General features: G+C 34.2%; 3 protein-coding genes across 3 annotated transcripts; 1 reads left to right on the top strand and 2 right to left on the bottom strand.

The window, feature by feature from the left end:
- Positions 1 to 566: 566 nt before the first annotated feature.
- Positions 567 to 5,283, top strand: LOC124834411 (uncharacterized). The gene is made up of 10 exons (XM_047309089.2): positions 567 to 1,065; positions 1,347 to 1,467; positions 2,141 to 2,226; positions 2,366 to 2,786; positions 2,881 to 2,981; positions 3,062 to 3,128; positions 3,319 to 3,546; positions 3,835 to 4,290; positions 4,597 to 4,669; positions 4,841 to 5,283. The coding sequence occupies exons 1-10, from the start codon at positions 683 to 685 to the stop codon at positions 5,089 to 5,091; spliced, it is 2,187 nt and encodes a 728-aa protein (XP_047165045.1). The 5' UTR covers positions 567 to 682; the 3' UTR covers positions 5,092 to 5,283.
- A 277-nt stretch (positions 5,284 to 5,560) lies between these two features.
- LOC124834413 (uncharacterized protein At4g08330, chloroplastic-like) lies at positions 5,561 to 6,523 on the bottom strand. The gene is made up of 2 exons (XM_047309091.2): positions 6,298 to 6,523; positions 5,561 to 6,168 (listed from the first exon to the last, which is right to left on the bottom strand). Exons 1-2 carry the CDS (start codon positions 6,381 to 6,383, stop codon positions 5,772 to 5,774), a joined length of 483 nt encoding a protein of 160 aa, XP_047165047.1. The 5' UTR covers positions 6,384 to 6,523; the 3' UTR covers positions 5,561 to 5,771.
- Positions 6,524 to 7,393: 870 nt separating this feature from the next.
- LOC124834412 (CBS domain-containing protein CBSCBSPB3-like) lies at positions 7,394 to 16,230 on the bottom strand. The gene is made up of 14 exons (XM_047309090.2): positions 15,976 to 16,230; positions 15,485 to 15,653; positions 15,273 to 15,405; positions 11,603 to 11,773; positions 10,295 to 10,370; positions 10,071 to 10,190; positions 9,504 to 9,570; positions 9,260 to 9,365; positions 9,124 to 9,182; positions 8,643 to 8,749; positions 8,444 to 8,556; positions 8,181 to 8,260; positions 8,001 to 8,090; positions 7,394 to 7,923 (listed from the first exon to the last, which is right to left on the bottom strand). Exons 1-14 carry the CDS (start codon positions 16,098 to 16,100, stop codon positions 7,750 to 7,752), a joined length of 1,590 nt encoding a protein of 529 aa, XP_047165046.1. The 5' UTR covers positions 16,101 to 16,230; the 3' UTR covers positions 7,394 to 7,749.
- Between the last annotated feature and the right edge of the window lie 7,388 nt (positions 16,231 to 23,618).

Below are 23,618 nucleotides of genomic sequence, written 5' to 3' on the forward strand. Positions count from 1 at the left end.
ACAGTTCTTAGTTTAGCACTTGGTTTAATTGTATTTAAAAAATGAATAGTGTTACTTCTGATAGTTTCCAGCTCAACTAAGAACACACATAGTGCTCTACCAAGGGTTGAAAGTCATACCATTAAGGCATCAAATTAAAGATATCCTAAGCTTCATTGACCAATCCAGAATGAGCACAGGCTGTCAATACACGAGTTAACGTCACTCGGTTGAATTCTTTTATCTAACATCTGAGTATACAGACCAAGTGCCAAACCAGCATCACCATAAGCAGCGTAAGCAGATATCATCGATGTTCGAATAACTAATTAAGCTCCTATTCGGTGAAAGATCAAAAACCCTTTAACATTAATATTAACAATTTTTCATATCAATTAAAATGGTTAATTTCATTTAATACTGATGTATTATATTAAATGGTGTAGCAAAATATTATTAAAAAATAGGAAAAAGGCACTTGAGACTGTGGATAGAAAGAAAAGGCACCAACGTGTGTGCATGAGAACCACCAATTCATACGAAAAGTGCGAACTGTAGCAGAAAACGACAAAAGCAATGACTGGTGGCTCTTATCCATGCATGAACTCCACTCAGCAATGGCTGACATGAACGACAACATCATCGACAACCACACCACCTCAGCTTCTCCACCACTCACTGTGCCCTCTCTGTCTCTCATGACATGATCACCACTTCCCCAACTTCTTCAACCACCAACCTCGGAGGAGCACAACCTCTTTCGCTGCGTTTCCTATGCAAACCACCGCTTCTATCTCTCACCCTCTGTTTCCCTTCTCACTCTGCTTACAAGGGCATTGCGGTTTCCTCAACTCCCTGCAAACCCAGAGTGCGGTGTGAGAAAGAAGTTGGGAATGGTAATCAGAATGGGGTAGAGGAAGAAAATGAAGAGGTCGAACGTGAAGTGCAGTGCGAGGTTCAAGTGGTTTCTTGGAGGGAAAGGAGAGTTAAGGCTGAAATTTCTGTCAATGCTGACATTGAATCCATTTGGAACGCTCTCACCGATTATGAGCATCTTGCTGATTTCATTCCAAACCTTGTGTGGAGGTAATTTATAAAACATGATAGATATTATACGAGAAAAATGACAATGAAAGACTTATCGAACCAAAGTAATGTAAGTGGTTAGATGTTTTTCCTCTAATCAATGTTGCCATTTCATCGCAATAGTTGATGCTTTTTTTCTTTTCTTTAAAACTAAAACTGGAAGTGATTAGCGAAATGAAATGTATACTTTGGTTGGATAATTACTAATATTGGTAGTGCTTTTCAAGTAAGTTTTGTACGAGATTATGACTGATTGCATTGTTTGTTTGCTTGTTTGACAGTGGAAAAATACCTTGCCCATATCCTGGACGGATATGGTTAGAGCAAAGAGGATTTCAAAGGTCAATGTATTGGCACATAGAAGCTCGAGTTGTGTTGGATCTTCAAGAATTCATCAATTCTGTGAGCATCTCATCCGTAAACACTTGGAAATAACTTCTTATTCTTCTGTGATTCAGTTACTGCATTCACTATTGAAGTGGATACAAACCCACTAAACTCTTAACGTGAGAAAAAGTTAAGAGTTTGATAATTAGGATTCAAAATGTTGAACAATACCATACTCAGATACCAATTATTGGATTAAAAGTTATAACTAATACTCACCACACAATTCTTCCCTATTAAACGTGTAGCAGCTTGACTCACTTGACCTCTGTCACATACAACTCATGTCGTTTGCATCAACATCTACGTTAGATTTCATCTTATTAAATATAGTGGACACTGTTAAAGATATGCAAGGATACATGAAGTTTTAAAGTTTATAAGACTCAATACAGCCATGGTTTATTTAAACCTTAATAAGAATAGAAAAAAGACAATAATTTTCTTTAGTGATTATTCTCTTGTATTAGATATGAATTCAGTAAATAAATAAATTGTATAAGACAGCTAGAAGTATTTGAAGTGTTCATTTTATAGTCTAAGTCACTGTGCATCCTTGCCAGGCACCCAAAGCCAAATTGCCATACAGCCATTACTTGATTGATGGAAAACTTTCTCAAGAATTGTTCTCATACAAAGAAGGTACTCACTGCATATTTGATACATATTTTTTTTTAATGCTCCTCAGGCATGGGACCGAGAACTTCACTTTTCCATGGTTGATGGAGACTTTAAGAAGTTTGAGGGCAAATGGTCTGTAAAATCTGGAACAAGGTAGAACCTGTACCCTTGATAGCCATTGATTGCTGACAACCCTTGTATGATGTAGAGACTATATTTTGATTTTGCTGCTGAACTCATTGGACACCTTAAGGCTGTTTAAGAAGTTATATTCAATTGTGTTTTCTTGCAGATCTTCATCAACTAATGTATCTTATGAAGTTAATGTTATACCAAGATTCAATTTCCCAGCCATATTCTTGGAAAGGATTATCAGATCTGATCTTCCCGTGAACCTTCGAGCCTTGGCATATAGAGTCGAAAGGAATATTTCAGGAAATCAGAAACTTTCCCTGCCAGAAAATGACTTGGATAAAACTTCTACTGATATTTATGGGTCATCTACCCAAAAGACAAATAGTTCTTCGTGTGAAAAGAATAAGTTGTCTCCTGGAGAAAACAAAGAAGATTTAGTTCCCTCAATTTCTGGTTCCTTGCCCTTGTCTTCCAGTGAGGTGAATATCAATAATTGGGGTGCATTTGGAAAAACTTGCAGTCTTGACAGGCCTTGTGTGGTGGATGAAATTCATCTCCGTAGATTTGATGGACTTTTGGTAACTCACCTGAACTAAAATTTCTGTGTGTTGGCCTTAGTTCTGAGAACGAGCTAAATTTGTGATCAAAGTTTTTCCATGTGTTCATGTTAAGGAAAATGGAGGTGTTCATCGCTGTGTTTTTGCAAGCATAACAGTTAAAGCTCCTGTTAGTGATGTATGGAATGCCATGTCTTCCTATGAGACTCTTCCTGAGTAAGTAGTGTGTACTGCAGAAGATTCTGCCAGATCCCATGTCTAATTTTCCTGACTTGAAATAAAATCATTCATTGCAGAATAGTTCCAAATTTAGCTATCAGTAAGATTTTATCACGAGATAACAATAAAGTCCGCATTCTCCAGGTATGGTGCAATTTGAATAACAGTTTATATCCTAGTTTGTTTGCTTGTCACTGTATTAGTACCAACTATTATTCCACCTTCAATAAAATGCACAAGTTCTCCTTCTCAGTGACTATTACAATTATGAACTTGTGACACAAGTTATCCATAAATTGTGAGTTTGTGATTCCCTAATATAATCAATATTCAGGAAGGGTGTAAGGGCCTGCTTTATATGGTGCTTCATGCTCGTGTTGTGCTGGACTTGTGTGAATATTTAGAACAAGAGATCAGTTTTGAACAGGTTGAAGGGGACTTTGACTCATTCCAGGGAAAGTGGACTTTTGAGCAACTTGGAAATCATCATACACTGCTGAAGTACTCTGTGGAGTCAAAAATGCGCAAAGACACGTTCCTTTCTGAAGCTATCATGGAAGAGGTGTTTGTGAATTATTTGATTCGATTTAGTTGATCTGTATCACTGTGCTAAAGTTTACGGTTCATTGTGTTTCACCTAAGATAACCTTTTTATAGAAAATGAAAGCTCAGTCATCTAAAATAGAAAGTTACTCAGTATTTGTAACCAATATAAGTGGAAGCAAGATACTTCATTTATCCATGTCCTGTTTTCCTTAGAGAGAGAAGTGTTACAAATTTGTAATCATTTGTATTCATATACAATGTATTTGAATAGGGAATTGTTACTCTCTTAACAATATTATTTCAGGTCATTTATGAAGATCTCCCATCAAACTTGTGTGCAATAAGAGATTATATTGAGAACAGGACAGCATCAAATATTTTGGAAAGTAAGCAAAATACAAATTCAAGGCAGCAAACTGCTCCATCTGGCTTTGCAGATGACGACAGCTATTGTTCAGCTGAAGAGTTGTCTGATTGCAATGCTCAAAGCTTATCACAACAAAGACGAAGAGTTCCAGGATTACAAAGGGACATTGAAGTCCTTAAATCTGAAATCCTGAAATTCATTGCAGAACATGGACAAGAAGGATTCATGCCAATGAGGAAGCAACTTCGTTTGCATGGAAGAGTTGACATTGAGAAGGCTATAAATCGCATGGGGGGGTTCAGAAAGATTGCAATTATGATGAACCTCTCTCTGGCTTACAAACACCGCAAACCAAAGGGTTACTGGGACAATCTTGAAAATTTGCATGATGAGGTGAGCTGCAAAAGTTCCTTTCTAGTTAACACTTAGGACCTTATTTCATAAATTTCTTTTACAAATACTTTTAAGAAAAAAAATAAGGCAAAATGAAATGAGTCTCATCTATTTAAAATTAATACATGCACTTAGCTTTTATAGAAGCTCTCTTTATTTAATTTATTCATAAGTTGCGGTTCATGTAAGGACATTAAGAAGGATAAGGTTATGTACCTATATTAAAGATTATTTCATGTAAAGAGCATGCATAAGTATAACATTGTTTACTTATTCAATCAGAATGTAACTCATTTGTTAATGCAGATAAGTAGATTTCAAAGGAGCTGGGGAATGGACCCTTCATTTATGCCCAGCAGAAAGTCATTTGAACGTGCAGGTAAGTCGAGATACTCTCCAAACCTTTGATTTTATTGATTCCAACAACAAACCATAGTTTCACTCACTTTCAAGTCTAAGAAAGAAAGATGGATGAAATTTGTTACATGACATGGCTGTAACTTATCTCACTTTCATTTTGAAATTAGTATATAATGGAATTTTCCCACAGGACGCTTTGATATTGCTCGTGCATTGGAAAAGTGGGGTGGACTTAATCAGGTTTCTCGCCTTCTGTCCCTTAAGGTGAGGAGACAGAAAAGCAAACAGGGCAACCTTGACAAAGACAAGAAAGTTGAGGATGATGTAGCATCACCTGATGTAGATATTGAGATCAAGACACCATCTAGACCCACTGTTTCTCAAGATCCACAAAAATGGCTTACAGAATTAACACAGCTGGACATAAATTGGGTTGACTAAAAGCTGTATATACATATATATTGGTTCAAATAGAATTTGTGCTTACATTAACACAAGATTCTTGGTTTCGTTTTTCTTTTCCTTCTGTCCAAATTGGCTTGAGGGAAGGTACTTATCAAAGGAAAAATTCCACACTGTGAGGCTACGGTTTTTATTGGCATATAATGAAATCTTTCTTATTCTGTTCCTTCATTGAAGTTTTTACAGACAAAGTCATATCTCAAGGGAAAGTTTGGAAGTGTATGTTTTCTGCAGTTCTTTTTATCTTACCATGTTCTTCAATTAAAAGTGATTATAGGGCAGACTAATCACTTTAAGGACATGAGAGAAAATAACGGGAAATGAAGATTACTGCATGAATTAACAAAAAGGTGAAGGTAAAGACTCATTGCTGTTGCATTTGGAGGTGTCTATCCCTTTAGGTTGTTCCAAATTCAAAATTGTAAAATAACAAGGAGATTATACAATATACAAAAAGCTAGGCAGAGTCCACAAGATTTATATGATCAACCAAGCACATTCAACACATTCAAGAAAATAAAGAATCTTGACAAAATATCATCACACTAAGGTTAATAAAAAAGTAGATACATTGATTCACATCACTACAAAACAACCCCGACCAACCCTAGACTTTAAAAGTAAACAAGAAACTGTATATGTCCCTGTTCCTTACAGAATTAGAACACCACAGTGGAAGATGCACTCTCGTACTTGGCCATATTCTCTAACCTTTGAGATGGTTCCTCGCAGAAGGAAGGTAACAAAGCGGTGAGTTTTATATCATAAATTCTGGAATCATCAGAGATGCCATCCCAGGATTGGGATTGGGAGGGCAAAGTGTAGGCATAGCCCAGGTGGCTGGCACAGTTGCGGCAAAGGAGCTTGGTTCTTTGTTGGCGCTTGGAGTTGAAAAAGGGAATCCAAAATGACCAGGGAAGTTGCTGGATCTGAGTGAACCTGCTCTCATCCACAGAGAAGAAGGAAATTATGCCTCTCTTTATGGACTTTGAGTCTATGAGACCAGTGTTGCGGTTGCTGGAGTTCAAGTTCAGCTCATAACCACACGAACCACAGCTACATACAAGACATGCAAAGGAAACACATCACACATGGTTGCATTTGAAAGCTCAAAATTTACACTAAATAACATTAACATCTAGGAATGATATACAGAGTGTTGGATTAGAGGACACACTGAATCACCTGTAGTTCACATCTCTGACAATGGAGGATACTTGAAGTTGTTTACATTCAAATGATCCTTTGAGCATGTCGCCGTAAGGAATCATTGTTTGTGTGATCTAGTTGTGTGTGTGTGAGAGAGAGAGAGAGAGACATAGAGAGAGAGAGAGAGTGAGTTTATAGCAATGGACAAGGAAGAGTTTCAGATACAGATGGCACGACATGGTCCCTTTACATTGTAACGGTCACAAGAGATGGCAACAAAATATAATCATTTCAATATATAGTTCTGTATCCTGTGACATTCTCATCTGTACTGATAAGATTACACGTTATTAATATTATTATTTAGGAAAGGATAACAGTAATTCCTATTTACTTTCAAAGTAATACATTTTGAGCTGGTGGAATAAATAACGCATGAAGTCTGCAATTATCGTCTGGCAGAAAGGTTTGAATCACAAAATGGTTAAATCTGCTCTTAATCAATTTACTGTACTGTCTAACACGTTTATATGAAATAATTGTAAAAGCTATGATAAACGCTGGCTTTGCCTTCCCTAAGAACGTACATAATTATACTAATTAAATTTGAGAAACAATTCGTGAACTAACTAAAAAATCTTTAAATTAATTAGAGCATTAAAGAAATTCCCCGTTGAGCACAAGCAGTAACAAATTTCGCAACAAAATATCAGAAACTTGGTGATACTTTGGCAGGGAAAAATGAATTTAACCCCCCTTAGGCTTGGAGTATTCCACAAACCAGACCGAGCAAACATCATGGTAGAACCAGGAAGGTGTTAGCAGATATTTCATGATGATGAAACGGGAAGTTCGTTGCAAGTATTATCTGAATTCACAGGAAATCATTGCATAATCTCTGGTGTTGTTCATATAGGTTGCATAGTATTAAAAACATCGATATTACACAAGTATTATACTTTGAATGAGAAACATTAATTAAAAATGTTTTTAATATTAATATGGGGTCAATTATTAAGGTGGTAAAATTAAATTAAACACTCACTTTATCAACTTTAGCATTAAAATAAATTTATGCAAAATATTTAAATATGTTCTGTAATAATTCTATAAAAAAATTAAGATAAATAACTCATTTGAAATGCTATTTATATTGATGCAAAAAAAGAACGTCTTTGACATCAATTATGCCAAGACATTACCTATACGTATATATTCCCAGAACGAAGGACGAGGAGTTGATGTTTGCAATTACATCAGAGACAAAAAATACAAGTGGCTATGTTAACTAATCACCTTGGTTTCACCACGGGGGACTAGCCCGAAAACAAAAAGACTCAAGATTACGAACCTCAAATCATTGGCCTATTTCAGTATCCAAGATTTAGATTCCCTTAATTGTAATGAGCCTTTAAAAGGCAATAAGTGCTCTTGAACTCGTACAGAGCGATTATTGCTTTTTTTGTCCCCCTAAACAAGCAATACATCTCAATGTTTGGAGTGCCTTAAGTAGACTAACATGCCAACGCTTGCTATAGCAAGTGCACTTGCAAATGTAATGGAGCTTACAGAAATAACACTGGTTTTCTGTATAGTAGCTGTACAAGGATTTGGACTTCTTGCTTTTATTAAACTGCCAAAATCCAAATGCAACTTCAAAGCCTGAAATACAAAGAGGCTTTATATTAGAAGCAAATTGATATGTCAATGAAAAAGCTAGAAGAAGCAGATATCTTCACCTTCACTCCTGCAGACCTAGCACAGCTGACAGCCGTAGCAAGATCACTATCAGTTACAAGAACAATCTTATCACCTTCATCGTCCTCGTACTATAAAAAGGAGGAAAAAGTCAGCATGATAATGAACACACATCATACTCTCACAAAAAGGCAGAAGAAATTTAGGAGCATGAAACACACCAAAATTGTAGGGCGTTCTCCATCATTAACATCAACTCTCTGCATGACTGTAGAAACTAGCTCATCTAGACGTTCAGTACCTAAAGAAAAAAGCAACACATTCATTGTAAATTCTCATAAGAATCAGAGAGGTAGGCAAGATGATAAAGATTACATGGCCGGGGTTCAGATAAAAGTGTGCACTATGTTTGCGTCTAGCATCAAAGACGGGAAAAAAAGGAACTCTTAAAAGCATCAATATTTTACCAAAGCAGTCAACTCACCACAGTTGAATCGATGCACGCGACCACTGAGATCCTCTAATTTGAAGGCAAATGAATTTGCATAACCAACAGATTGGCTTCCAGATTTTGCTGTATCTACCCCAGAAATTTCACTGCAATAGAACATCAAATAGGTCGTCAATTCATGGTTCAGAACAAACACAAACCTTTTGTGTAAACATCTACACAACCAGACTACCTATGAGTATCGGAATCTTCTGGTGGCTCTAGATTAAGAGCTGAGTCCCAAAACTTTTGCATAATTGTATTTGCCATATCATTAACAGCTCCAGAGCTACTCTGAACCTACAAACAAAGTACATTTTAGTAATCAGAAATTGGTATCTGTATAACAGTATCAACTGTTAATGCAAAAAAAAATACATGAATTTTACTACACAATATGATAGACTTTCAACAGTAATAAAGGAGCACACCCCACCAGATAGATATAAAAAGTATTATGCTTAGGAATTCTAACCAGAACAACAGAACTAAATCTAAACAAGATTACCTGGGTACAACATTATGTTACTTAAGGAGATAATAATCAAATATGATGAATGGGAATCTCCAAAACAGATGGAAAATATAAATACATAACCTACACACATACACACACAAATGCATATGAATGAACACCTCACAGAAGAATAATCAATCAGAAACATGAATTTTACCATCGAAATTGCTGCATGGGTTATCTGCAAAACATCCATACAAGCAACAACATATCCATCTGCAGAAATAAGAATAAATAGTCAGCACAAGGTCAGAATTAATAGACTGCTACAAAGTTAGAAAAGTAAAGATCACCTTTGTCTATCACAGGAAGATGTAAGAATTTCCCATCATGCATCATATGCAGTGCATCCAATATTGTTGTATCTACCGATGCACAATCTGGATTTGGAGTCATTACCTAAGTGAGAAAGGGAAAGAAGAAAATCTACTCAGTTCTGAATATCTAGCAAAAGTCAGAACTAAACAAAAGAATATTCCTCTCAAAATAACCCTCCTTTTCCACTTATGTCAACAAATAATAGAATGAAATAGAAACCTTTTCCACTAGAGTCAACTGAGGAGAAATATTTTGAGCCACAACACGCATTAGTATGTCCTTTGAACTGCATGAGATACACAGAGAACGTTTAGCATATTACAATGGTTAAGGTGCAAATTAGGAAGGATCCAATTAGTATTAGAGGATTGAGGCAGATAAGGTGGGAAGTAGGAGTGGTTGGAAAATCCCCATAGGGCAACCGCATTACCTCCCGTCCATGTGGCAAGATTGAGAGAGAAATCAAGCAAGGGGATTGCTACTTGTTAGAAGGTTATGCACGAAAGTGAAAAAGAATAAAGGAGGGATATGGTGAGATGGGCAAGAATTGACTACGGTTTTGGGGCCTCAGCAAGAGGAGAGGGTTGCAGATCCTTGAGAAGTTCTAAAGTGTTTTTATCCTCCGTTTTTCCTATTTTCTGTAATAAAATGCCAGGATCCTACCAGATAACAATATATTTTATAGCCCTAAATTTAGAGTTCTTCTATATGAAAACAAGCAATTGTGTAAATTATTCCATAACCTCGACTTCAAAATGTGAATAAAGTCTTAGTAAAAGATCTTACGTGAGTATCCCCTGAATCTTGGTTCCTGACAGAGACACAATAACAGCTGAATTAACGCGCAATTCCTGCATCTTCTTTGCAGCTACATAGACGGGATCAGCAGGTGATGCTATAGCAACCCTAGAAACATAAAGCTACAGAACTTTGTAAAACAATTTTATCCATTTACGCTATCATCTAGCAGCAATATATAAAAAAACAAGAAAATATAATGTGAAAATTACTTTGTATTTTCATTCATTAGAGTTGACAGGGACGGTTTGAACATGCGCTCCCTCAATGTCTCTACCAAAGCACTAGCTGGTAAATATTGTAGCAATTAAAACAGAAAATTAGCATCATTACAAAATGAAGCAGAAATATTCAAATATGGCCAATTCAAACACTTACATAAGGATAAAGCTAGGACTATGAGAAGCTAACAACAGAGAACTCAAAAACACATGGTAATCACTCATCAGTTTGGTTCCCCATTCGTCTACTTAGCTTAATACCAACAATGAAACCCTTAAAAGTCAACCACTAAAGTATCACATTCAAATATAGTTACTAAGAACACATTGCACAGATCAGAACAAATAAAAAAAAAAGTCTTCTCACAGATAGACACCACATTTTGCCAACTCCTTCTAAAGTTAATTTTTTTATTATTAATATGACTATTTGATTATGATGTGAAAGAAATTGAGAAATAAAGGAGGATAAATAAATAAACAGAAGAATCAGAGAGCAAGAGGATAAGACAAACTATAGTGCGCATAACTATGAATAGAAACTAAAATTGCTAATATCATATATAAGAAAAACACAATATCCAGTTAAAGAGTAGGTAAAATATAACATTTACAATATGATTATATATATATATATATATATATATATAGTGAGAAGAACCTTTTTGTGAGTGAGAAATGAATAAATATTGACCATTAAATATTATAATGAAAGGTCAAGATTAAAACATACAAGTCATGTGAGTTTCTTAAAATGACATACTTCTTTATAAATATAAGGATAGATCGAGTTCCTCGAAAAGTAAATCTTGGTAGAGCCACTATCCTCAACAACTCTTAGTACATATTACATTTTATAGATCCAATCATTAATGCTGACTACAAGATTACATAACTACAAATGCTTACTGATCTAAAATTTGATGTGCCTGAACATTGAGTTAATATCAAAATATTTAATGGTTTGATCAATAAAAATTAATATATACAAGGAGTTAAAATAAAATATCCTCCAAGAAAAGAAAAAAAAAGTTAACAGATAGCAACAACCATAGAGCACTTATTTCACTCATTTAGTAATTCACTTCATATCTTTTTCTACAAACTATCAAATCCCGTGTCTAATTTTAGTCACAACGATAAAAGTCTACAATATTTGTTCGCTCAAACAGTCGTTTCAGCTAATATGCCAAATAATAGATTTCATGTTAAAAGAACATAAAACTTCTGAACTCAAGGATGGCAGATGCAGTATAAACATATGCACGGAAGTGGATGTAAAGATAATTGTTAACCAACCAGATGCAGTGCTACCCCGGTGGCGCTCCACCCCTTCAACAGCAGCAGCAATGACACTGCTCTGCTCGGCAGCCTTCTCCGTCCTGACTATTGCATCATAAAGACATCTGGTGATATCCAGTATGGCAATGACTTCACCATTTTCCACAACAGGGAGGTGCCTGAATTTACCTATCAGTTAAAATGAATAAATCATATCTCATTTAATGGATTACTTTAAAGACAGTCAAAATTAGTACAAAATTTAAACAGACAGATGATAGAAAGATATGACCAAGTCATCATCAGGTATCAACCAGATAAAGATAAATAGCAACGGGGAAAGAAGTGCTCCATAGCAAAGAAGAAACTAATATGGCCCTGATTGCAAAAAGGAAAAAAAATGTACAAGTTTTGTTGCAAATCAGACACATTTGTTGGGTTTGGAGGAAGACAACGTAATGCAACATAAGAAGAGAAAGCCAATCTAAAGGGGATAAAGCTGAAAAAAAGAATTCAAGACAGTACATGTAATAAAAAAATTATGAAAGTCAAAATCTACAATGTGCATTAACAAAATCACTAAGTCCAAATGATTTAGAACCAAGAAAACTGAGGGAAGTATATAGAATCAGAAAATGGAAAACTAATTAGCTTTTGATCCATCTAATTGAAAAGTGTAAATAGCCAATACTGTAAGGAGACAAGATTATCACTAATCCCCATATTCTATGGATATCAGATATGCCACTATGAAGGTTGTTAGAATAGGTATTAAATATAGGTATTTGTTAGAATAGGTATTTGATATAGGTAGTTGTCAGAATAGGTATTTAATATAGTAGTTGTTAGAATAGGGTATTTAATGTAGGTAATTACCAGTTGTATTGGAAAAGTATGATATGTTGTACCTATGAGCTGTTGGAATAGGTATTTAATATAGGTAGTTAGTAATTGTATAGAAAAATTGCTATATGTTGTACCTAAGAGTTGTTTACTTACTAGCTTTAGTTACCTACTTATTCTTCATGTAGTTTTCTTCTATAAATAACAAAGATCAGCTGAGAGATAATCAATATCTCAAGCTCTTTTTCTCATATTTTCAGTCTTATGTAAGGTAAAAGAAGAAAGGAACATTCCTAAGATCATAGGATTGAGCTCAAGTCATAAATGGTTCAACAACAATAATAATAGAAGATCTATCTCTCAAATATGTCTCTAAAAACAAAGGTCCAAGTGATGGGATGTCAAATTATTATAATATTTTTATTTCACTATATAAAGCTATTCTCCCAGGAAAAGAAACTTGAAATGAACTAGACATTTTTATAGGAAAGAGAAGACGTGGCTCCTACAAGAAGTGACAAAAAAAATGATAAAACCCTCCATGTGATCCTCCAAAAATTACACCAGTCCCCAAATTAGTCCCTCGATGATTTAAAATGCCCATATTAGTCCTCCAAATATTTTGTCATCAAATTAGTCCTTCTTAATTTTTCATATATTTATTAGTCCCTACAAAATCTAACATGTCACTATATTTGTCCTTATAATGGACTAAAGTAGTGATGAAAAGAATCTTTGGGGGACTAATTTGGTGATCAAACTTTGTAGGGACTAATGAAGTGATACACGGTGCACAGAACAGCAAACATGAACCCATAGAGAAGAGTATCTTTTCCAGGATATGTCCTGTAAGGAGATAAAGGTGCTAAAGAAGTGCATCCCTTCTTGAACCATCTAAATCATTAGAGATGTTTGTGCATTCTCTTGAAATTATTAGTTAGCCTGTCAGTTACATTGTAACTGATCTGTCCATTGTGACTGACTGTAACTCACTGCTGAATTAACAGTCAGTAGCCTATAAATGTATACTTTCCATTATTCAGTTAGCAATGAATAAGTTAACCATTTTCAGCATTTGCCTCAATCCTTCTCTTCTCTTGTTTTCTCTTTCTGCTCACTTTCTAGCATGGAATCATGTGCTTCTAACTCTTAATCCAGCCATGGTTCCCCACATGGAACAATTCGTAATCCTGAAACATGTCCTTCTGCTACTTTCACACACCAGATCAGCCTCAAGCTTAATATACACAAGAAATGCTCCTAGCAACAACGAATTGAGGGAAATATACATGGTTACAAGCTTTATCGATTCCTTGTAAATCCTACAATTCCTTCCTACTATCTTACCAAACAAAAGTTGGATATTGATGTTGTCAACCTAGTGTATTCACGTTGGGAACTGCAAGATTCATTGCTCTTCACCTGGCTACTATTGACTCTATCTGAGAGTTGTTCACTGTGTTCATTCATGACAGGTACAAGATAAAATTCATAAATTCTCCCACTCACAAATGAATGCTAGATCCAACCAACTTCATTCTGCACTGAAATCTATCACCAAGGGAGATCTTGTACCATGGTGGAGTATAAGTATTTGGCTCACATCCAAGCCATTGCTGATGTGCTACAGTGCTTCTTTTTATTGATGACAGTGCCAGCCTGTGACCTCTTGAAGCCATTTTTTAAGGTCTACTAGAAGAGTATAGTGTTCTTGCTGCAATCATTCAATATCATGCAGAACCATGTGATATTCTTGAAGTTGAACCCATGTTTCTTTTGCATGAACTGAAACTAGAGAAACTCAAGAAAGACCATCTTGCACAGGTCATTCCCAAGCCCCAATATTAAGATCGGTGGGTACCCACAAGATCAAGCATAAGAAAACCATTCAATGATCCACTATTCTCTTGTGCTTCATGCAGAGGCCACGATGGCTGTAATGGTTGGTCACACAGCCACAAAGGTCACTCCTGTGACCATTCCTCAATTCAATGTAAGATAAGTCCTGACACCAACGTCTGTTGTCACAGGAATGCAAATCTTCATCCACCTACTTGGTCATGGCCTAACCGATTGCCAGCACCCTCGTGAAATGGTGGTAAGAATACACCACTGACATGGTCCGGAGTTGGGACCTTCTTAGTGGTCGACGGAGAACTGGTCTGGTTCATATTCCTTACAGTGGCCCAGGTCATTTCTCTGCCTGTCTCCAGATTCTTCTCAAGTCAATCAGAACTTTACCTTTTACAGGCAGTAAACTCAGCCTACACTACCAATTATGGCATCTGTTACGGACAGTCATCTTCATAGTGGCTACTAGTTACCAGTGGTATCTGGATTCTGGTGCAACCCATCATGTAACAAACATACCAACCAACTTCATGACAGCACAGTTGGCTAACTAATAACACCAAGAGAATATACTAATATCCCAAATATAAATTAAAGACAACTTCTCCCGATTGCAGTAAGGAAATCACTATATCTACTTATAATTTTCTGCGAACATTGTCACAAGTCACAAATCCTTTTATCACGCATCATTCTTGTTCAATAGCATAGTAATTGCAATATAAATTCAAAACAACTGATCTATTATTTGGTTAGCTCGTATCCTGGTTGAATAAAGCAGTGCATCCTAGCTCCAACGTAACCAGACTTCTTCAGACATACCAAACAGCCGCAGAAAAAGTGTTCCACAAAATGTATTTAAAGTAACCGGGATCAGCAGAAAAACAATTGCCATTGTATCATCCATTTTCTTGAGGAATGAGCCCAAACAACCAAGTTCAGAAATGCCAAAAATTCAATAGTAACACTGGCATTAACAGTAGATGACACAAACCTTGGACCATCTTCTGAAGAGCTTCTAAGGCTAGCGAATCAGATGTCACAAATATCGGACTCCTAGTCATTACTTTTGAAACCATAGTCTGCTCAGGCCGTAAACCCTCAGCTATAACTCTTGTAGCAATGTCCTGAGCACAAGACAAAAACTTGTGAGACTTCGCAATCACACACTCCAACAAAAAAACAACAAAAAGCAGAAACAGAAACCTTGTCAGTCATGATTCCAGATAGCAAAGCATTGGAATCAGTCAGCAAAACAGCATCCACACGCCGAGCCGCCATTCTCCGGCACGCTTCAAAAACCGTGGTCCCTTCAGATATAGTGAGGGCTTTCATTAGCCGAAGCTTCTTAACTGTCCTTTCTCCCCCATCAAACCTACACAATTTAATTCAATTAGTACAAATACCCACAATTAAACCAAAACACTCATTCAATTCAACGACAACCCACCTACACGCCCCTTAAAAAGTTTTCATCTTTTTTTCAAGTCACCGCATCTTGTCAGGGGAAATCATACTTTAAACAGACAAACGTAGCTACAAAACCCAAATCTATCATCTCTAAAATAAATAAAACGGCTTAGCTGGATTGACACGGATCGGTTCAGCGTTGAAAAGAGAAAATCATAAACCAATTCGAATAGCAGATGACGAAATGATGAAATCAAAGAAAATTGAAGAAAAGAAAAAGAAGTTACTCTTGTGGTGGCGGAGAAGAAGCTTTGCTGGGAGGCTCGCTAAAGTTTCCGTTTTCGATCTTCTTGGACAACGAGGGAGCGCGTTTATGAGGGCCACTGTTTCTTCTCATTATGTGGCCACTCATTTTCGGAGACAGAGGTTACGTTAGGGTTCTTCTCCTTCTCCCTCTGTCACCACCGCCCCTGTTTCCCTCTCCGTTTCTGCAACCTTTCTTCTCCTCTCCCTTCGCTGAAAAATGCTATTTTTCTTAGTAAAAAAACCAATAAATGTAAATAAGTGAATAAAAGGACATCATTTGGATTTTGTTTTTACTGTAAAAATAGAACAAATTTTAAGTTGGATTTGTGGTTTGGATGTGTCCACTTGTCTCTAGTTTTCATTTTTAAGGAAAAGAAGGTCTTTTCTTAGAAAACACTCTTTTAATTTTAATAATGTTTCTATTATATTCAATAAATTCACGTAGAAATCAAGATTAAAGACAGTTTTTTTTTTCAGCTTTCTAAGCGTTTTTTTAAGAATAAATCAGATAAAAGATTAATAAAATTGTAATGTCCAAAATTAAATTCATCTGAAACTAACAAAAAAAAAAAGAAAAAAAAGCTTAACCACGATGAATTTGAAAATAAAATATTGATTTGTTGAAAAGTCTGGTGAAGTTTATTTGTGTAACTACCTTCCATGTTTATGTTCCCTTGAGTAGGTGTACATTCAATTTTCTACCATAACTTGTGTCTCGTTACAAGTTTTCATAGATAAAACGTTAAAAATACCTGACATTTTTTACTCGACAGTGGGAATTGAATGTGGAGAATAATTGTGTTTTTGCTTGTATTATTAAGTATGTGTTTTTGTCAAGTGATGATTATGTTACTTAGATTAAAGCTCTTTCTTTTCAGAGTATAGAAATAAATGTGTCTTCTGTGTAAAGTAACCACAATATTTTAGTTTATGTTTGACTTTGGTGTAGGATTGAGACTTTTTCTTAATAATTTTTTAAATACGATTTTATTATTTCAACGTATATTAATATTATTTGAGTCATTCAATAAATTCTGATGAAAATTCAAAGTGAGATAGTATGGTTCGTTTTAAAATTTTATTCATGATTTTGTTTTAAAATATATCTTGGAAGTAATAAGAGAAAAAAAATGTTTAAATTGCATTTGATCTCGTTTATTAAACTATATAAAATTATTAAGTGTGATAAAAACAGTAATAAAATTTCAATAATGTAAAAGTTCTAGTTATGATTGTGCTAGATTATTTTCAATTGTTTTTCATTTATTATAATTTTTAAAATATACTAAATTTAATATATTAAAAAATTAATATATTTTATAAAGTATTAAAAATAATTATTTTGAAAACATATCAAATAGATAGCATTACAAACTTTTAGGAAAATACAAAATTTTAAAAATACTTTCCCAACACGACACAACAAAACCCATTTATATCCATATTAATAAATTATAATTGCATCAACGAAAAACACATTAAGACACAAAAAATACATTATTCCCTTTTGGTATGTAAGCGACATGGATTGTCGTGGAGCGTTTGATATAATGTGCTTACATGGTTGAGAAGAATATTTGAGTCTTTAAGTTTGCGAATTGTTATTTAATTTTGGACATTGTATATTTTTAATTTAATTTGCATATGGGTTTAGTTCGCTACGAACGAATATAAATAAATTATATAAAAATCATTTTAAATTTAAAATCAAAACATTGTAAATATTATAAATATCTTATTTATTTATTATTTATCAGGAGATGATTCTAAATTAACTAGTCCTTTGATAGTTTATTTTTTATGAAGCCTTTGAATATGGTTATGCGTTATGCGAATAATGGAGATTCACGTTATGCGTAGACACGACACAGAATAAAAGTTTTTGTCAAATTTAAGCTAGAAAACGAGGAAAAGGATGAAAAGAAATTAGAGTGAGACAAACGGCAACAACCCATGCATGCATCTGCAAACATTGAGATCATGTTTTTGCATACACTGTACATTAGTTTTGGGTTTTATAAATCGAGATTCACTGGATCACACCATCACAATTTTCTTAATCTTTTCAATAAAATAATTCAAAACATGTCTTTTCATCGATTCACAAGTTTTCAATTTATAGAGATTTAAGGTTGAGTTTAGGTTTTAGTAAAACAATAAATTTAATTATAACATAATTAAAAACACATCTATTATTTTAAGATTTTGGGTTGAATAGGATGTTAATTTTTATGTTGTATCTCAATAGTATTCTGTTTTTTTTTTCATTATCTTTCCTTAAAAGATTTGTTAAGTTTGATTTGTTTTAAATGAATGCAACATAATCTTTATATCAAAAGTTTTATTAATTAATGATTCGGATAAGCCTGTTTTGTTATGTGAACCATAATACAAATAAAAAATATTGATGTTAATTTAATAAAAACTGTTAGAAATCAATATGTATGATTTGGATTAAAAATAAATTATACTCATATCTCATTGATATTAATTTTTTTTCTGGTTTTTCTCTTTTAAAATATTTAGAAGGTGAAATTAGGATGAAAGGTTGAAAATTTTGATGATTAATGCATAATTTTTAGCAAAAAGTAATAATCTCATATTTGCTACAAACTATCTCTCTGAAATAGGGATAGGCTCCTTTTGAAATGAGTTTTTTTAGGAGAAATTAGATTTTATTCCAAAGAATAACAAAAGGCATGAATGAGGAGATGTTTCACTTCATAATGAGTTTCTCCAATTAAGTAAATTTGAAGTGTCCAATGAAAGCACATATTTCCTTTTGAAGTCTATAAAAGAATGTTACGTTCACTTTGGGTTTCACTCAAATTAATTAAAAAATGAAACATGATTGTGTTCGAATTGAAACTACTTTAAAAATATTTCATTTTTCATAGTGAAACCAAACATAAACCTTCAGTGACATTTTGAACTTTTCTAGACAAACATTGCTTTCGTGCAATTGAAATAAACCAATTTGGTGAGAAAAATATTGAAATAACAGTTCAAATATGGGAACTTTATTAGTTTTAGTTCAAAAGTAAAAGGTTTAACATTTTCACATTTTTATTATATTATAATTAATTATTGTGTACTGCAACCTTCATATATATGTATGTATGTATATCTTTAACTTAAGACACATTAGTTGTTAGTACAGATAATTAGGTGAGTCATGCATGAGTTTGATAATCTTATTTTCAGTTTTAAAAGTATAAACTCACCTCCTTATTTTATATTTAAAGAATGTTAATTTTTTGTCTTATCTTTATGTATAGTGTTCTTTTATTTACTGCTTTAAATATTAATTGAATATTTTTTTACAAAATGTTTATAAAAAATAATATTATTAAATATAAAATAATGCATATTTTTTTAATGTCAAATATTTTAAAAAAACATATAAATATCAAATAAAAGAATTAAATAACAACTCGATAAATGCTAAATAATAATAAAAATTGATAAAGTAATTAAATGTTTGTCTTGTAAACAAAACGAAACTAAAAATTAAAAAGAAAAGTTAATATAATTTTTTAAAACTATTTAATAAATTAAATATGTTTTTGTAACTTAAAATAGAGATAGCATACACTAGCGCAGAAAGGGCTTTAGACGTCCGTTATTTTGGTCTTTTAACGTCGGATCCATATCCGACGTCTTTATGGGTGACGTTAATCAGATATCGGACAGGGTATACCAGACGTCTATATAGACATCGGACAGGATATACCAGACGTCTATATAGACGTCGGATGTGGGATACAACATACGTCAATAAGCCATGTTCACTGTAACTCATTGGACGTCTGTCTATGCACTGACAGACGTCAATAGACGTCGGACATGCCATTAACCGACGTCTACTGGATGCTTTTTTTAAAAAAAATAATTTATTGTTGCAATAAAACCACACCTGAAAAATAGAAATTGTCCCAGAACAATATACTATAATATATATATATATATATATATATATATATATATATATATATATATATATATATATATAAAGAAAGTTCTACTTAATGTAAAAAACAATCCAATACCAAAACTATCAAAATATAAACTTAAACTAAACCTAAGTAATTCCTAATTGTGTCCTCTAGTATAGGAGATGTACTCTTGAAGCGCTGCAAAATGAAGAAAGATTCATTATGGTTTCATCTATGTTTAAAGATGAATTTGATTTGTAATGTATATTGAAGGTATGCATCATTACCTCATTCCAGTCATCTCTAATGGCAGCTCGAATGATGGTCTTAATCCAAGACATGACATAGAAGCCACATTCCCATGAATCTACCTGCTTGTTACACTAAAATGACAAACTAAATAATCAAGAATTTAGATCATTCAATAACATAGAAAATGAATTAGAAGTATAAATGACTTACAACCTTTGGATACAAAATTTAAACTAGTTGACCTCGGGATTTACCAATAACTCTATTTAGATTGAAAACACAAAGTAAAATTAATATAACTATATTTATCATAAAAATTTAAGGTGAACATCAAATTCAAAGTCATTTTTGGAGAAACGCTTACCCTTGAAACATGGTTCTCAAGTCAGTTTTCATCTTCCCGTGTAGCGAACAAAACCATATAATTTTACATTGTTTGGGAATGATGATCATCAGCTGCCAGTGCGACCTATCAACAATCACAAATAATTAGTTAACTAATTAAGTAAACTTTAATGAACTTTTACATATAACAACACCTACCCATCAATGTATGGCACAAGGTATACGTCTCTTTTTGACTCATCCATCCATGTTTGCAAATAATGTTGTTTGCTTTCAAGTGTGCTTCCAAAATAACTCATGGATGCTGTGATTGGATTTTTGTCTTTAGAACTAGCAAAGTGCACATCCTCAGCTTGTAGTGTAACGCCACTATTTTGAACTCTACTTTTGTCATCTTCTATCTTTGTCTTAAAAGAAATATTGTTTATATAGTACCCACTATATGTAATGACATCTGTGTTCGGCGCACGAGATAACCTCAATAAACTTTCAGAAACATGTGGAGTCGCATAAATCTTTTTCTTAAACCATTGTAAGAAGGTTTTGACATGTTCATTAAGATGTCATTTTTCACTCATTCTTGGGTGTGATGCCTTTATTTCATTAACGTGTTCAGAAATGTAAGGAATCACATCAATAGTGTTGTTTAAGATGTACAAATGAGCTTGGTCAACTTCTTTTCTACTAACACTTTGAATTCTCACACCTCGAACACCCTTACCTTCACATTTTTCTTCATGTCTGATCTTGGGAAGACCCGTTCACAAGTTGGCATATAACTTGAACAAAATTCAATGGCTTCTTCTGCAACGTATCGCTCTATGATTGAAGCTTCTGGTCGATACTGATTCTTGACATATCCCTTTAAGATCTTCATGTATCTTTCAGCTGGGTACATCCACCTTAAGAAGACCGACCCACATATTCGAATTTCTCTGACTAGATGAACAATCAAATGAACCATGATATCAAAAAAGAAGGTGGAAAATACATCTCCAATTCACATAGTAGTCTTATTCCTTCATTTTTCAATTGATCTAAACCTCAAGGGTGAACAACTTTCTTGCAAATGACATTAAAGAACAAACTCAGACGTGTTAGAATACCCCTAACAGAAGGAAGTAATATGCCTCGAATAACAACTGGTAACAATTGTTGCATCAATACATGACAATCGTGAGACTTTAAACCAACTAACTTTAACTCTTGTGGAACCTTCAAGAATAACCTTGTGGAACCTTCACACTTCTTAAAGAGTTACAAAAACTTTATTTTTCTTTTTTAGAAAGAGTGTGACAGGTCGGGGGCAGATAGGTGCGTCTTCCTATTATCTGTGGATGTAACTCAGATCGGATTCTCATGTCAGCCAAATCTTGTCGTGTTTTTATTTCGTCTTTGTTCCTACCTTTCACATTTAATAAAGTTATGATGACATTGTCACAAACATTTTTTTCAACGTGCATCACATCAAGACAATGTCTAACATCAAGTTTACACCAGTATGGAAGATTAAAAAATATTGATTATTTCTTCCAAATGTTTTTTGCAAAGGTACTTTTATGATGTTTTCCGAACACAATGTCAATGTTTTTGACTTCGTTGTACACATCTTTACCATTGCGGGGTCTGCACACAACCTCATCCTCAGCACTTCCATTAAATGTTTTTTTCAATCTACGATAAAGGTGATTACGAGGAACGAATTTCCGATGTCTTGTATATACCGTCTTCTTACCATGCTTCAATTGAAGGTAACTAGTGTTTTCTTCACAAATGGGACATGCAAAATGACCTTTAACATTATAACCGCTCGAGTTTCCATAGTTGGGAAATCATTTATAGTGCAAAACAACATTGCACGCAAACGGAAGTGTTCTTCAACATGTGAATCAAACACTTCCATCCCTTCTTCCCACAACAATTTCAAATCATCAATCAAAGGTTAAGTAAACATCAATGTCATTTTCAGGTTGTCTAGGACCCGATATCATCATGGACAACATCACATATTTTCTCTTCATGCACAACGAAGGAGAAAGATTGTATATCATCAACATAACTGACCATGAACTGTGTTTGCTACTTAAGTTCCCATAAGGATTCATACCATCAGTTGCAAGTGCAAGTCTTAAGTTTCTTGGATCTGTACCAAATTCTGGGAATTTTTCATCAATCTCCTTCCATTGTGGTGAATCAACTAGGTGTCGAAGAAGATTATCGCACTTTCTTCCGACAATGTGCCATTTAAGGTTCTTTGCATCTTCTTTAACAGATAACATACGTTTGAACCTAGGTATTATAGGTAAATACCACATCACCTTAGCAGGTGCACCATCATTACCTTCATCAGTAGCGTTTCTATCAGATTTCTTTTTAAAACGGGATAAACCACATGTTGGACAATACTTTAGCGAAGCAAACTCCTTTATGTACAAAACACAATCATTAGGACAAACATGTATCTTTGGATATTCAAGTCTCATTGGACATAAAAAAAATTTTGCCTCGTAATTACGAATAGGTAGAGTATTATTTTCTGGAAGCATCTCCTTCAACAACTCCAACAACTCTGTGAAACTTTTATCGGTCCATCCATTCCTTGCTTTTAAACTAACCAACTTCAAAGTTGCAGATAGACATGTAAAGTTCGAGCATCCTGGGAACAACGGTTGCTTTGAATTATTTATAAGAGAATCATACAAATTAGTTCTTCCAAAATTATCTTCACCGACATCACGTATCATGTCCTTTAAATGATCACTCATCCATTCTTCCACATAATTTGTTCCTCGTAATGTGGTAGGCTGGTCCAGTACTTCTCCATGCCAAGTCCAAACGGTATAAGTTCTCATTATGCCGAACATGAAAATATGGTCACGCACATTGCCTAAGTCTTGCCGTATTTGATTAAGACAACGAACACAAGGACAAAAATATGTCTCGTTCACAGACTTAGCATTTTGTTCAACATATTGCAAGAACTCCGAAACACCCTTCTCATATTCTTCACTAATGCGACGTTCATTCATCCAGCTTCGATCCATACTATGTTCGTAACATACTTCATCAGTTTCAGTTTTTTAACTCTCACA

This window comes from Vigna umbellata, chromosome 1, assembly GCF_029865625.1.
Source record: "Vigna umbellata cultivar VRB3 chromosome 1, Vumbellata_1.0, whole genome shotgun sequence".
NCBI lineage: Eukaryota > Viridiplantae > Streptophyta > Magnoliopsida > Fabales > Fabaceae > Vigna > Vigna umbellata.

Coding starts and splice junctions, on each gene's coding strand:
- LOC124834413 (XM_047309091.2), bottom strand. CDS start 6,383: ATGATTCCTTACGGCGACATGCTCAAAGGATCATTTGAATGTAAACAA. Junction 6,169..6,297: donor GTCAGAGATGTGAACTACAG/GTGATTCAGTGT, acceptor TCTTGTATGTAG/CTGTGGTTCGTGTGGTTATG.
- LOC124834412 (XM_047309090.2), bottom strand. CDS start 16,100: ATGAGTGGCCACATAATGAGAAGAAACAGTGGCCCTCATAAACGCGCT. Junction 9,571..10,070: donor AAGATTCAGGGGATACTCAC/GTAAGATCTTTT, acceptor TATCTCATGCAG/TTCAAAGGACATACTAATGC. Junction 8,557..8,642: donor GAAGATTCCGATACTCATAG/GTAGTCTGGTTG, acceptor GTTCTATTGCAG/TGAAATTTCTGGGGTAGATA.
- LOC124834411 (XM_047309089.2), top strand. CDS start 683: ATGATCACCACTTCCCCAACTTCTTCAACCACCAACCTCGGAGGAGCA. Junction 3,547..3,834: donor CTGAAGCTATCATGGAAGAG/GTGTTTGTGAAT, acceptor ATATTATTTCAG/GTCATTTATGAAGATCTCCC. Junction 4,291..4,596: donor TTGAAAATTTGCATGATGAG/GTGAGCTGCAAA, acceptor TTGTTAATGCAG/ATAAGTAGATTTCAAAGGAG.